This window comes from Marmota marmota, unplaced genomic scaffold (assembly GCF_001458135.2).
Source record: "Marmota marmota marmota unplaced genomic scaffold, marMar, whole genome shotgun sequence".
Lineage (NCBI taxonomy): Eukaryota > Metazoa > Chordata > Mammalia > Rodentia > Sciuridae > Marmota > Marmota marmota.
The window spans coordinates 26,528,787-26,543,589 of NW_026000185.1; the positions used below are offsets into that span (position 1 = coordinate 26,528,787).

The 14,803-nt window shown below is 65.6% G+C and overlaps 1 protein-coding gene across 1 annotated transcript in view; it reads left to right on the forward strand.

The window, feature by feature from the left end:
* Castor2 (cytosolic arginine sensor for mTORC1 subunit 2) overlaps positions 1–14,797 on the forward strand; it is a 24,423-nt gene extending 9,626 nt beyond the window's left edge. The window contains exons 4-11 of the mRNA XM_048790084.1: positions 1,715–1,785; positions 10,539–10,732; positions 10,934–11,066; positions 11,527–11,650; positions 12,091–12,201; positions 12,499–12,581; positions 14,440–14,534; positions 14,610–14,797. Of these exons, the coding sequence (XP_048646041.1) occupies positions 1,715–1,785; positions 10,539–10,732; positions 10,934–11,066; positions 11,527–11,650; positions 12,091–12,201; positions 12,499–12,581; positions 14,440–14,534; positions 14,610–14,675 (877 nt within the window). The 3' untranslated portion in view covers positions 14,676–14,797. The remainder of the gene's footprint in view (positions 1–1,714; positions 1,786–10,538; positions 10,733–10,933; positions 11,067–11,526; positions 11,651–12,090; positions 12,202–12,498; positions 12,582–14,439; positions 14,535–14,609) is intronic.
* Positions 14,798–14,803: the final 6 nt, after the last annotated feature.

A 14,803-nucleotide genomic window follows, 5' to 3' on the forward strand; every position in this document is an offset into this window, starting at 1 on the left:
AAAAAAAAAAAAAAACAGCAGTGTGTGACCCTTAGCTTAGCAGTCACCGAGTGCTGATTTTAGATCCAGCCAGGGGTGGGTTCTGGATGTGCGTCCAGAGGACCCACTGCCCTAGCCTCTGAGAGCTTACGGCCTCCTGGGAGAAGCAGACCCCCCTTCTCCTACAAAGTGTCTGTAGTAAGTTGTGGACGGCACTCGGGACTGTTATGTGCAGTTGCCCGGGTTGTGTACTGCCCAGCTGTAAGGGCGTATTTCGTATAGACCATGAGGAGAATGAACTCCCTTAGAATTGGGAAGCAACTCTAAGCCATCCACAGTGGCCTGGACGTTCCCTCCAGGACAGGGGCGAGAGCCTGAGGCTTTGGCCTCCAGGAGGACCACTCTGGGGTAGCTGAGGGAGAGAGTGGCTGGGGCTGTTCCCGGAGGCTGGGCAGGAAGTTGGCAGCCAAGGAGGAGAGGACGTGCTCGTCAGTGGAAGGAGCCCTTGCCAACCCTGGAGGCGGGCGGAGCATGGACGGCGGGCCAGGAGCCAGGGCAGGACGGGGCAGGACCGGGCAGGAGGCGGACGCAGCCTCCAGCCAGAGCCGCACCGTGGGAGGCGCCAGGGGAGCAGAGCTCGGGGACCCAGGGTCACGGGGACGTGGGGAGCCCGTCCGAGAGCCGAGTCTGGTCACCCGGGTGAGGCGAGCAGGTCCCTCCACCTGTCCCTGAGGTGGGTGTCCCACAGCAGGCAGGCCGCGGCACCACCCGGGACGGGTCATCCAACGACTTCTTTATTCAACCCTGAGTGCAGGGGCCGCGGTGGCCTTCTGCCGCGGTCTGTGTCCCGCGGGGCCGTCTGCATGGTCTCTTTCTGAAGTGTCCCTCAGTCACGAGCGTGACAGGAGCAACCACTGGGTCCCTTCTCCTTCTTGGGGCTCTGGGACGGCGGGAGACTCCTCGGAGCATGTGGGGTCCCCGGGAGGCGCCAGGCCGGGCCCCTGGTGGCCACTTACAACCGTGATCCATGGCTGTTGACCAGGAGCCGTGAGGGCTGCCACCTGTCCAGGCAGCCACAGCGGTTGGCCTGGACCTGGGGGAGGCTGCGTCAGGGGAGTGGAGGCTCCGCCCGGCCTCCCCGGGGTCGGGTTCCCGGGCGTGGCTCAGGGCGCTCCTTTGACCTGATGGACGACAGGGTCTTACCAGCGGCCTCCTGTCCCGGCCCCACAAAGGCTCGCTGGCCTGTCCTCTTCCAGAGGTCACGAGGACAGACTCCCAGTGTGTGACCTCACAGGGGCGCAGGGGTCACTAGCCCCCCTTTATGCTGCGTGGAAGGAGGGACGCGGGGCCTCTGCAGCTCGGGCCACGACCGGTGGGTGGTCAGGAGTCACATGCGCACGTCCTGGTGCGGAGCTTCTGTCCTGAGCAGGTGGCGGCCTGGCGGCTGGACCGCTGGCCTCCGGGAGCTACCAGAGGCCTCCAGGGCCCTGTGGAAGGTGCCACGGGATGTGGCCCAGAGGACCACAGGGTCTGGCTTAGGTCCCCAAGGACCGGGGATTCCAGGGGACATTCAGCATCTTTAGGCCTCTCTGTGACCTCCTCAGCCAGGACTGCGGGTCGGTGGGGACACGGAGGGGGCGAGTCCCCACAGCCCAGGGTCAGGGCTCTGGGGAAACGGAGTCACGCCCCACTGGGTCCAGCCAGGACTGACCACCGTGTCCCTGTCTGTCCCCAGGTGCAAGTTCTTCAGTCTGACGGAGACGCCGGAGGACTACACCATCATCGTGGATGAGGAGGGCTTCCTGGGTGAGTGGCCGCCCACACCCTGTCCCCTGCCCCTGTGGCCAGCAGGAGGCCCTGAGGGGCCCTGAGGTCGGGGACCTGGGGGGAGGAGCAGCGTGGCCCTGGTGAGCGTGGCCTGGCTCCGTGGGGGACGCCCTCCGTCCCCCGTCATTCTCATTTCCGTCCTTTAAGAGGGGTGTCACTGTGCCCTGAAGCCCCCCGGCAGGCACCTCGCCCTGAGTGGCACCCCAGCCCCGGGGTCACCGTTGTGCGGTGTGTGCCTGTCACTTGATCTGATTCCAGGGCTCGCCCCCTCCCCAGGACGCCCGGTCCCCACCCCCTGTCCCCAGGTCCCTCGAGCTGTGCTCTGAAAGCCCAGGCTGCACCCAGCTCCCGGCTGCAGGCGGGGCGCCGACGGACGGGTTCACTTTGTCACTTTCCACCCTGCAGTGACAGGCAGAGGGCAGCTTGTGCCTTCCCACGGGCAGGGGCTGGACCCCTGCAGGGACCCCCCCCAACTACTCACCCCCACGCTGCGGAGGGGCCAGTGCAGCCCAGCAGCAAGGTGAGGGCCTGGTCCCCCAGGCCCGTGGATGCAGCAGGATACGTGGCCAGTGGACGTCCGAGAGTCCGCAGGCTGGCCCAGAGAGACAAGTGGCCTCGCCCCCCGTGTCCGGGCCCAGGTGGCTGCTCTCAGACTGGAGAGAAGCTGTCTCTGGGGCCAGGCCCTGTGGTCAGTCCCTGCTGACCCCCGGGTGGACTGAGGAACCCACCTCAGCACACGAAGCCACTCAGCCGGGCCCCAGAACGGCACCGGGAAGGGCGCCCGTGGGAAGCTGGCTGCGTGGCCATCTGGTGGGGCCTCGGGGCAGCAGTGCAACCTCGCGCCACTGATGAGAGGGTGACGGTCACAGGAGGGAACAGGCCATTTCCCCCCCCTGGGTCCTTCAGAGGCTGGAAGCCAGGGCAGGGAACCCGGCCCACTTCCCCATCTCAGGTGCAGTGTCCCTGTCCACCTGCAGGGGGCAGCGCGTGGCCAGGGCAGGGCCAGGGCCTCCTGCTCCGCAGGGAGGGGCGTGTGTGTGCAGAGGACACGTCGGGCACCCGCCGCCCACTCACGCGGTCGTTGTTTCCGAGCAGAGGAAACAGGAGCTCTCGGGTTGACCACAGAGCGCGCCCTGGAGACCCACACCCTGGGGACCCCGTGCCCTGGGGACCCCGTGCCCGGCAGCTCAGACGCGGTCTCATTTGTTTAATTTATTCACGTGACATGACTGTGGAGTGTGCCTAACGTATTGTGCACATGTGTAGTGTGACATATTCTAATCAGGATCCCACCCTGTGGTTGTAGTGACGTGGAGTGTCACCGGTCACGTGTTCATGTGTGAACACAGGAAAGTGGTGTCCAGTTCATCCACCGTCTTTCCCAGTCCCACCCCCCTCCCCTTTGTCTAATCCAGTGAACTTCTATCCCCTTCACTGCCGGTTGTGGATTAGCACCCGCATATCAGAGAGAACGTTTGGCCTTTGGTTTGGGGGGTCTTGGCTTATTCACCTAGCATGACAAAATGAACCTGTCCGTCAGCGCCACGCCTGCGTGGTCATCTCCAGATCCATCCATTTTCCAGCAAATGCCATGATTTCATTCTTCTTCATGACCGAGTAATGTTCCATTGTTTACGTGGACCCCAACAGTCCCATTTCTTCCTCCGCTCACGGACCTTTCTACCCAGAGCTGCAGCTCGCAGCACCCCAGAGGCAGAGGGAAGTGGCAGGGCCTCGGCTCCCTGGAGTAGATGGTCTTTTTAGTCCACCCCCAAGATGGGACCAAGCAGTGGGGGTGAGAGGCCAGAGGAGCAGGGAGACAGGGAGGCTCTTCCCCCAGGGCCACATTCCAGGGACCATCTGTGGCCAAAAAGATGTCGTGAGGCCAAGGCGCTGCTCACCCGGGGCCACTGGCCTCACAAGATAGAGGCAGCGTTTACTGACAGCTGCTGCGCCCAGCCCTGGACCAGACCAGGGAGGGGAAGGTCCAGCCCAGCTCCACAGGCCGCTGGCCAAGTGCACAGAGTCCCTGAGCCACAAGAACTCCCCACAGGGGTCCCTGTGCAGGGGACCACAGGAGGGGCCCAGGATCTGGAGGAGGAAAGTCACACCTGGGTTCTCGTCCCCTCCGAAGGGGCCGCCCAGAACCCCGTCGTAAGTGGACACAGCACACCTCCCCAGCGGGGCAGCCAGCAGGGCCCACGGTCCCCAAGACCAGGGTGACTGGGCCAGCCTGCCGCTGGGCAGAGTCCCCAACCCAAGCCCGTTTTGCGCTAAGCATCGAGCGCCTTGGCGTCCAGTGGACACAGTGCTGACCTGAGCAACCGGGGAGGTGCTTCCCACCTCGGTGGAGTCTGAACCGGGAGTGACGTCCCCAGGCGGGCGCCTCCCGGGCCAGACCTGTCCGCCTCTCTCCAGCCTGGCACGCTGCCCTCTGCAGACGCCGGGAATGGCTGCGTGGAGGAGGGTACCAAGGCCCGGAATGTCACAGCTTGCCCAGGGCCTCACGGCTGAGTCTGGATGCTTCCGTGGGCCAAGCCCTGGGCAGAGAGGAGAGGTGAGGTGAGGGGTCCAGCCTTGGCCTCTAAGAGACCTAGGAACAGCCAACCGATTATGGCGTCAGAGGGCTTCCTGGAGGGAGCAGTCCACAGTGAGCCCTGCAGGGGTGCCACTCGGAGGGGCTCTCCAGACAGAATCCTGGGCTTCCAGAGACGGGGGCTGGCCGGCAGCCCCAGGGAACCTGGCAGGAAGAAGAGAGGGACAGCTGAGGCCAGGAAGGCTGGGGCTGGGGGAGTGGGGGGCCTTTATTCTGAGCCGTCAGAGGATTCTCTGGCTCTAGGCGCTGGGTACTGAACCCAAGGGCGCTTGACCGCTGAGCCACGTCCCAGCCCTTTTTATTTTTTATTTTTGAGACAGGCTCTTGCGGAGTTGCTTAGGGCCTCACTGAGTTGATGAGGCTGGCCTTGAACTTGAGATCCTCCAGTCTCGGCCTCCCGAATAGCTGGGATTACAGGTGTGCGCCCCTGTGCCCGGGAAAGGGTCCTCGTGATGCTGGCGGCCTGCGCGGAGGAGGAGAGGGTGTCTGGGTCTGCGTTCGCCTGGAGGCTTTTCCTGACCTCTCCGCCTGGCCAGCAGGAGCCCCCGCCCGAGCTCACTGGGGTCTGGGAGAGCAGGGTCTTCCCCAGCATGGCCCTTTCTGGGGGCTAGAAAGGCTGCTTCCAGTGGACCCACATGGTCAGGGAGGACGTCTGGAGGAGGTGGCACTTTTGCTGGCCCTAGAGGGCTGGGAGGCCGGGGAAGGGGAGGGGGGAGTCGTGTGAGTAGGTGGGACCCTGCAGCTGGCCGAGTGCTCCAGTCACCCCTGCGGCTGCACTGAGAGGCCTCCTGCAGGTGTCCAGAGGGCTGTGTCCACACTGAGGCCTTCAGGCCTCTGAGGCTCCTCACTGCCCGAGGAGGGAGCCCCGCAGCTCCTCCACCACGGCCTCTCCCCAGAGCCATGAGGGTGCCCCGAAGACCCGGGCGCAGGTCCTGTAGGTCCTGGCCTCACTCCTCTGCGGCCCTGGGTTCGACCCCAGAACTGACCCAGGGGCTCCCTGAGCAGCCTTGCCGGGCCCCAGGCCCATCCCGGTGGCCGGAGCAGAGTAGGGACGACATGGGGCCTGGGCTCAGTCCTCTCCCAGAGAAGGCAGGACAGAGGGCAAGCAGGCGAGGGTGCCCCGCGGGGGCCAGGAAGGGCCAGCCCTGCGTCCCCAGCTGAGTTCTGGGTGATGGCCTCCTGTCCAGGCCACAATTGCTAGGCCGCGAGGGTGTCCGTGATCACCTGAGAAGACACTGGGTAAGTTTAAGTCATAAATGTCCCTGGCACCGTCACCAAGGAGCCACAGGTGGGGAAGGTATGAGGAACAGGCACCCAGTGACCGTCACCGAGAGAGCTGGGAAGCCACCCGGGCCAGCCCATCGCTCAGGTGAGCTTCCCTGGGGTCCCGGGGGTGCAGCCATGGGGCAGTGTGGCACCTACAGATCGAGGCTCCAGAGCACCTGGGGGCAGGGGTAGCCAATGTTCCTGGGTGCGGCTGGGATGAGGGTTCTGGCCTGGTAGCCGCCCCATGGGACCAGGGGCAGGGGTGGCCCTGCTGTGCTGCCAAGAGCCAGAGCAGGGCACCCCCAGCTCCAAGAGCTTTGCTTGTCACCCAGGGCCACCTTGGCCCCTCTTGCCGTTGGCCAGGGCATCTGGTGACCGACAGCTGTCTCGGCAGAAGCCAGCCGCCGTCTGCAGGTCACAGTACGCAGGTCGCTGAGCCCCCGGGAGAGGCTCAGATGGTGGCAGCGGGAACCAACGGGGTTCTTTGTGACCTGGAAGTCACTAGGGGCTCCTGGCTCAGGTGGGCGTGTGTGGGCTGGGTGGCAAACGGCGGGTGAGCTGTGCGCACCGTGATCTTCTCTGTGTCCAGCAGGCGCTGGCCACATGCTGCGCGTCCTTAGGGACCACTAGAGCAGAAGCAGCCCCCGGCTGGGGACACCCCTAGGCCGGATGCTGTGGGGCCGGGTGCCGAGCTGGCCTCACCCATCACCGAGCAGTGGTGTCCACGTGACCCGTAGCACTCATGGCCAGGGAATGGTCAGTGTGTGGAGGTCAGACAAAAGTAGGAGGAAGGAGGACACTGACTTGAACTCCTGCCGGACACGGTGGCACACAACCGTAATCCCAGCTACTCGGGAGGCTGAGTCAAGAGGATCGCTTGAGCCTCAGGAGTTTGAGGCCAGCCTGGGCAGCAGAGGGAGACCCTGGCTCAAGGAGTCACCCGCGGGTCGGGTGCGGCCTCGTGGGAGGGTGCTGCTTAGCGGGAGCGAGACCTTGGGTTCCACCCCAGCACCTCAAAAATCAACGGCAGCCGTGACTCCTGCCTCCCACCCAGCCGGGCTCGCCCAGGCTCTGCCGTGCTCCTGATCCGGGGCAAGCTGCCCAGCAGCCTGGAGCCGGTGACCGCCCCCTAGCCCGTGGTCCGCAGGGTCCCTGAGCACTGTCTGTTGTGCACCTGCTCAGTTAGCAGCAGAGCCTTGGCTCCTGCCGTCTCCTTCCCGGCTCAGCGTGCAGCTTGCCTTCTCCGTGAGCCAAGGGGCAGAGGAGTCCCCCAGCGGGGAGTCACCTTCACCCCCCCGTCCAGCACAGTGGAGGAGCTAGCGTCCTGGTGAAGGTAGAGGCCCAGCCTCGGGGCACGTTCTTCCCACTGTTCCTGCATGTGTCCCTGCACGGCAGGTGGCCCAGGCACCATGCACCCCCACACACATCCCGTACCCCAGCCTTTAACAGAGCAGCTTGGCCCGGAGCTGAGGCTGTACTGCCCAGAGTGGGCAGCGGCTGGAGGGCAGTGAGGGACCGGAGGGGTGGACCTGAGGACTGTGACACCCGGCTCCCACCTACCCGCTCCCCTGCAGGCCTCCCCAGGGTGGCTTTATGGACGGCTGTCCCTGAGCCGCCCACACCCTCACTCGTCCTCTGTCACCATGCGGTGCTGGCTGGAGTGGCCCCAGGGTCAGGGCTCAGACTTGCAGAAAGATCAGGCCCGCCGTGGGGACAGCCGCGCAGCCTCCCCGAGGTGGGACTCGCTGCTCACCTCTGAGGACAGGTCCTCTCTCTCCTCCATAAACACTGAGCCCTGGGACACCAGGCAGGTCACCCTGAGCACAGGGCTAGGGTCCCCCACCAAGAAGTCAGAACGTCACCTCTGACATGAATGTGACACTCCGGTTTTCTCTGTTGTCTAAAGAGACGTTTGGTAGCCGAAAAATACATGTTTTGACCCACGCGTGGTGCTCTGCCCGGGTGTCCGTTGGAAGCCCTCTGGGCCGTGTGCTCCTGCCCGCGATCCACACCCCACACAGAACGAGCCCTCGAGACCCTGAAGGCACCCGGGCACCGGAACCAGCAAGGCGGGCAGAAGCCACGAGGTCACAGAAGCTCTGTGGCGCTGGCTGAGCCCTGGGGTGGCGGCACTTAGATCAGCTGAGGGACTCTCAGTGCCCTCTGCCCTCAGCCCCGAGTTCAAGGCCCCACGTTGAACACAAAGGAACCCAGGGCGGGGACTGGCCATGTCACACAGCTGGATTCAGCCCACCCACTGACCTCAGGGTGCACCCTACACTCCGAGCCGCGGTCCCGGGGCCAGTGCAAGACGGGGAGAGGCCTCGGCCCCGGGAGGTCACTTTGGGGTCCTGGATGACGGGCAGCGGCAGGAAGAATGCACTTGGCCTTGGAGTGGTCTGCTCCTTCCTGAGGCTTATCCCCAAGGCCCCCGAGTGACACCGTGGGCGCCCTGAGGCTTGGCCCGGGGTGAGGAGGGGGCCCAGGAGGACCTGCCCCTCCCCAGCGCCAGGCAGTGTTCAGGTGGGGGCAGCGAAGCCCAGGGTCTCTGTGCCTGTCACCTGAAGGAGCTCGGTGGGTGTCACCTGGGCCGAGGCCGAGAGCAGGTGGGCAGTGCCCGCCCGTTGGCAGGCCTCCCAGATGGCAGCTGCTGGCTTGGTCTGAGCTCTTCTGGGCAGTGTTGCCCTGTGGGCTGCCGGACGTCGCCCCGAACCCTGTGCCCCCATTTCTAGCTGTCTCGGTCTTGGCTTCCCCCAGAGACCCCCCACAACTCCTCCAGACCCAGGAAACTAGTGGCACCTCAGTGACAGCAGCATCCCCACAGATGACATGTCCCTCCCCGTCTAGGAAGCAGCAGCCCCTGGGGGCCTCTGCGGGAGGGCAGCCAGGGCCACACCGTCCAAGCTCATGTCCTGGGTCGTCGTCCTGCCCTCGGCACCCTGGGGTATGGGGAGACAGCTGTGATGGTCGCCGGCTGAGCGTGGACGGGCCGTGCGGGCCTGGAGAGGGTCCATCCACAGGTGTCAGAGCTGACCTCCCCCTCAGTTCTGGAGCTCAGCCCCCACCGCAGGCTGGCAGCCATGGTGGGCAGGGAGGCTGTCCTCGGTGCCTGGGGGACCCCCTCACCTGTGCCGTGACCTGCGGCCGGTCAGCCTGCCTCTGGCCTGTTCTGTGATACCGGGAAGGAGCGGCTTCTCGGGGCCCTCAGCTCACCCATAAGCAGAGGGTGACATTCCCCCTGCCCTCCCTGTGGGTGGAGAATTCAGAGAAGGTGGCCTGGGTCAACTGCCAGACCCAGAGTGGTGTGGCCTTGGACGTCACCCCTGCCCCTGACCCCAGCCTGCCAGGCTCAGGAGGTATGGCCACAGAAAGCTCCCCGGGCAGCCCTGGGCAGCACTCCTGAGGACCTTGGTTTCCACTTGGAAGGAGACGGAGCAGCTGGTCAGTCTGGGGCTTGGAACTGACAGGGCAACCATAGAGGGACTGGCCAGCATGGACGTGGCCTTGAGGTGTGAAGAGCCACACCAGGATTGTCCCAGGAAGGCCCTGAGTGCTCTGTGCTCGCGGAGAGGGGCACTTTTTGACTCCATCAAATATATTGACATGGCATCTGTCAGTGACTCGCCCCCAGCAGGAGAGTCGGGGTTGGCCCCAGGATCAGAGGGCCAGCTGTGGGCCAGCGTCAGGGCAGCCCAGGTCCTAGGCCTTTGTCCCTGTGCACAGCTGAGATGGCAAGGGGCCCCCAGTACCCGCACCAAGCGCCTCCGTGGCCAGGTTCAGGCCCCTTAGGGTCCCACCCTTAGATGAGGCTCCGGCTCTGGTCCTGGAGAGCAGGTGAGGTGTCCCTCACCAGGACAGAGGGCTCTGTAGGCCACTGCCAAGCCCCTGCACTCCTCCCCACGGAGGCTGGCCGCTGGCTCTTCCCAGCCAGCAGGACCAGGGCGCTCCCGGGCTGCAGTCACCATAGCAACCAGAGCTGGGCTGACGGGCCTCTTGCCTGAGGCCAGCACAGCCCTCTTCGCTGGCCAGTCTCTGAGCCCCATCTTCCTGGGGACCTGGTCCTTCTTCCCACAGGTGCCCAGGCCCAAGTGTGAGGCCTGGTGCTGTTCGTCCCCACCTCGTGACCTTGGACAAGTCCCCGACCCTCACAGAGCTTCTGCATTGGGGGATGTCCAGTGAGAATGACCTGCCCCCACTGCAGGGCCTTGCAGGGCACAGAGGCCACCTCCAGGTGCCTGTCCCCCCTCTGATCCCAGGGCCTGAGAGTCTGTCCTGGAGACAACACCTGTGCCCACACCCCATGTAGAAGGTCCCTGGGTGCTGTCTGCAGGACCAGCAGGGTGGCCCTGGCATCTGGATTCCAGGTCTCCGCAGGCTAGACACACGGACGTGGTGACTCCTGTTGTCAGAGCTGTCCCCCCACCTATGCCAGAGCCACCCTGAGCCCTCCCGGGGCTGCGTGCTCTTCCCGGGGAGCCCAGGGGAGGCCTGGCAGCAGGGGTAGCCTGCAGGACCCTGCCCGCCCTGCGCCAGGCCCCCACCTGCCCAGGGTCCATTGCAAGGCCCCCTGGAACCCAGTTTGAAAATCTGGGCGAGTTACCCTGGGGACAGGGAAGATGGTGTGACAGCACCTGGCAGGACAGAGAACTGGGGGAAGGCCGAGGTGTCCCTGCCCACGTGACAGCCAAGGAAACCAGGGTGCCCACAGATGACCTCTTGCCCGCAGAGCTGCCCAGTCCTCCCTGGAGGGACCTCAGAGGCACACCCCGTTCTGTTGACAAGTGGGGAGGCCCAGAGGGGGGCAGAGCTGGCCAAGGCCCAGAGTGGGGTGCGGAGGAGCAGGATCACAGGCTGCCCTCTGTCCCCACAGAGCTGCCCTCCTCGGAGCACCTGAGTGTGGCAGATGCCACCTGGCTGGCTCTGAATGTGGTGTCCGGTGGCGGCAGCTTCTCCAGCTCCCAGCCCATCGGAGTGACCAAGATCGCCAAGTCTGTCATCGCCCCGCTGGCCGACCAGAACATCTCCGTGTTCATGCTATCCACCTACCAGACGGACTTCATCCTGGTGAGCCACGGCCAGGCCTCCCGGGCAGCTACAGGCAGCTGCCCATGCCCCAGCACCTGGTGCAGCCCCCCCCCCGTCCCCTCCAGGTGCCCCCCCAGAGGCCACCCAGAGAGGGAGGGAGCTGGCTCTGGGGCAGGGTCTCGGCCCCAGGCCCACCGCCCAGGGCTTCCAGGGACTCAGGGCCCCGCCTCCCATCCCCAGGTGCGCGAGCGAGACCTACCCTTCGTCACCCACACCCTGTCCACCGAGTTCACTATCCTGCGGGTGGTCAATGGCGAGACCGTGGCCGCCGAGGACCTCGGCATCACCAATGGCTTCGTGAAGCCCAAGATGGGTGAGTCCGGCTGGGGCTATGCCTGGGGATGTCCCAGTCCTACTTCCCACCAGCCCCACTCAGAGCACTGGGCTTCCGTGGGCGCCAGGTGTGACGTGGGCCGGTCCTGGTCAGACCTTGCTGCTGAGGTCTAGCAGAGGTGGTGGCCCTGGATGCAGGCGAGGTGGCCAAAGGCCACTTCTACCCTGGCCTAGGGTATCAGAGGGACCTCCCTGGGGCCAGGACTGTGGGGCAGAGGCCTGGGCACAAAGGAAAGCTAAGCCAGCGTGAAGGTTGGAACGGCCATTCCACAGCTGGAGAAGCATGTGCAAAGGCCCTGGGGCTGGGGTCAAGCATGGAGAATTGGCAGCTCGGGTGGTGGTGGAGGCTGGAGAGGCTGCAGGGCCTCCCAGAGCAGCTGCCCTCTCCCTGGTTCCCCACCGTCCATACGCCTTAGCGTCATGTCTTGGTGTCCTCACAGTCCAGAGGCCGGTCATCCACCCGCTGACCAGCCCAAGCAACAGGTTCTGCGTCACCAGCCTGGACCCCGACACGCTGCCCACCGTGGCCACCCTCCTCATGGATGTCATGTTCTACTCCAACGGGTAGGCCTCCCAGGGCCGCGCTGCTGGCAGACCACGGGGTTGTCCGAGGTGCCCAGTGGGGGGCGCCACAGCAGGGCAGGCGAGAACGTGGGCGAGACCCTGCGTCCTTCCTCAGAGTGTTTTGCTCAGGTCAAGGCAGGTGGGGCAGGGTCTGGTGAGTTGGCAGTGGCCCTGGCCTGTGCCCTGGGCAGCCTGTGACACGGGCAGAGAAGCCTACGCAGGACACCTGTCGCCCGTGTCGAGGGCCGGCTGGGCCTCCAGCACTGTGAAGTGAGGTGCCCGCCTCTGTGAGTGCAGCAGGGCCCTCCCAGGCCCTGGCAGATGTGAGGAAGGATGGGAGCGGGCCCCAGTTTCCCAGGCTGAGCTCCTCCCACCTGGGCGGGGGCTGCTGGGTAGGTGGGGGCAGCAGGACCCCCCCTCACAGCTCCCCGTCTCCCCAGAATGAAGGACCCCATGGCTGCCAGCGACGACGGGGGCCACATCCGCTTCTTCTCCTTCTCCCTCATCGAGGGCTACATCTCCCTCGTGATGGACGTGCAGACCCAGCAGAGGTGAGCAGGCCGGGGCAGACGGTCAGCGCGGGGGCTCCCGCTGTCCCTGCTGCAGCCTCCCGGGGCAGCCCCTCGTCCCAGGTGCCTGGCAGGCGCCACAGTGGGGACCTGAGCCGCGGCGGTGCCTCTGCTCCACCGTCGTCCACCCTGCACGACCCTCCCCAAGAGGAGGAGGGCACGAGCAACAGGTCGAGGACCCTGGGGGGACTGTCCCCGCCTGCCCTGCCCCTTCCTTATGGCTGCCAGTGGGCAGGGAAGGGCTGAGCCGGTGACGCCAGCCGGCCTCCTGTCCCCTAGGTTTCCTAGTAACCTGCTCTTCACAAGCGCCTCCGGGGAGCTCTGGAAGATGGTGCGCATCGGAGGGCAACCCCTGGGATTCGGTGAGCCTCCCGGGTGGCATGGGGCGGGGCTGGCACTGCCGGGCTTACGCAGGGTCCTGGGGATTGGACGCTAAGCAGCCTGAGGAGCTGGCCAGTGAAGGGCAGGAGGGAGTCCACCCAGGTGATGGAGACCTCCCTCTGAGACCTCCCTCACCTGAGTGGGGACTGTCTCACAGGAGATTCTGAACAGCCCAAGGCGCCAAGGACTGGGCTGTAAGCAGGGCGAGAGCCGGCCCTCGGGAGCTCAGCAGCCACCGTCCCCTCTGAGGACAGGTGGCCTTGAGGAGGTTCTGGAAGGGAGGGATTCCCAGAGGTGATTCATAACTGACGGCAGGTCCCCCAGGAGCAGGGCAGAGCCAGGGAGCTGCAGGGCAGCCATGTGGAGGGGGGACGGGGCCTGCCTAGCTATGTGATGGTGACCACGGCTCCAGATGGCCCCTGCAGCTGGGCCAGAGCACAGAGACACAGGTGGGGGGCACCGCCAGCTCATGGCCGCAGGGGACCAGCCTTGACACCAGACCAAGGGCCCCCACAGCTTGCTCTCCATAGGGGGCAGCAGCAACACACGGGTGGGGAGGTGGCCAGCGTCCTGGAGGAGCCCCGTCAGGGGGCAGGTCAGGGTGCTGTGCCAGAGACTCTCCACACCCTGCCTGCGGCTCGGGAAGCGCAGAGCCAGGAAGTCGGTGGAGGGCGAGGAGGAGGGCGGCTGGCAGAGCCGGAGCCGGGCCTCGCGGCCCTGTGGCCCCGTCCACACTTGGCTGTTCCTTTGGGTGGCCCAGGGCGGGGCGAGGAGAGGGCCACAAGGAACCCCAGCTCCGGCCCTCACGTCACATCACCACCCAGCAGCCACACCACGGCTCGGACCAGAGCTCACAGACCACGCTCCTCCTGCCTCCAGAGCCTCGGCCTCTCCCTGGTCTGTGCCACGTGTACACGCTGGCCACCAGCCCTGCCGGCTACGTCACGGCCCACAGTTCAGAAGAAGCTAAGCCTAGGGTGGTGGCACACGCCCGTGATCCCAGCAACTTGGGAGGCTGAGGCAGGAGGTTGACACGTTCAAGGCCAGCCTCAGCCACTTAGCCAGGCCCTGTCTAGGGACGTGGCTCGGTGGCAAAGCACTCCTGGGTTCAGTCCCCAGCACCAAAAAGAACCCTCCTGGGCCTTAATCCACTGCCCACTGTTGACAGGAGGCACTGTGTCTGCAGCTGGAGGTGTCTCAGAACCCAGCCAGGCTGCACCGCAGTGAGGAGTGGACGGTCACCAGACACACGGGCCGAGGCCTGCACAGGGGCCAGGGCTCTGGGTTTAGCAGGAGCCCCCACCTGCGCAGATCAAGCAGAACGCGGGGGACTTGCCCAGCCCTTCCTGCCCCAGTCAGGCATGAGTCAAGGACGCAGAGTCAGGGACGTGGCCAGGGGCACAGGAGTGGGTCCCAGGTCTGTTCCCAGACAGGGACTTCAGGATCCGTGGGGCCTTGTGGCCAGACCTGCCCCCACCTGCTGAAGAAGGCAGGCTGCCCCGGTTGCCACAGCGGGGCCCTCGGGGATCGTCCGGGAGAGCGGCCCCGGGTCCTGGAGGCCTCCTCTAGGGGGTTCTCGGGTGGGATCCTCACATCATGGTGGGAACAGAGTCGAGAAGACGGACGAGGCCGTGGTCGCCCCGGGGTGTCAGCAGAGCGCTCGCGGCCTGGCTGGGAAGACGGTGGCGGGGGCGGCTCAGCATGGGCTGGGTGGTCAGAGCAGGCAGAACCGGCCACGGGGAGCCCCTTGGCGGAGGCGCTCGGAGCCCGGCCCCAGGGCGCGGGCCCGAGCCTCCCTGCAGTGGCCTCCCGGAGACTGAGCACGGGCCTTCTCCCCAGATGAATGTGGCATCGTGGCCCAGATCTCCGAGCCCCTGGCCGCGGCGGACATCCCTGCCTACTACATCAGCACCTTCAAGTTCGACCACGCGCTGGTGAGTGGGGGCCCAGGACCGGGCAGGGGGGCGGGCAGGTTCCTGGAACTTCACGCCTTTGCTTGTGGCCTGCAGGTTCCAGAAGAGAACATCACCGGGGTCATCAGCGCCCTGAAGGTCAGTCAGGCGGAGAAGCACTAAGGGCTCGCGGCCGCCGGGCCAGCCAGCCCCTCCCTGAAGGTTGTTCTGCAGTATTTCTCCTGAGCACGGGGCCTCTGGACACCCCCATTGCCAACCCCTCCTGCCTCCCGGAGCCCCCAGCCCTGCCA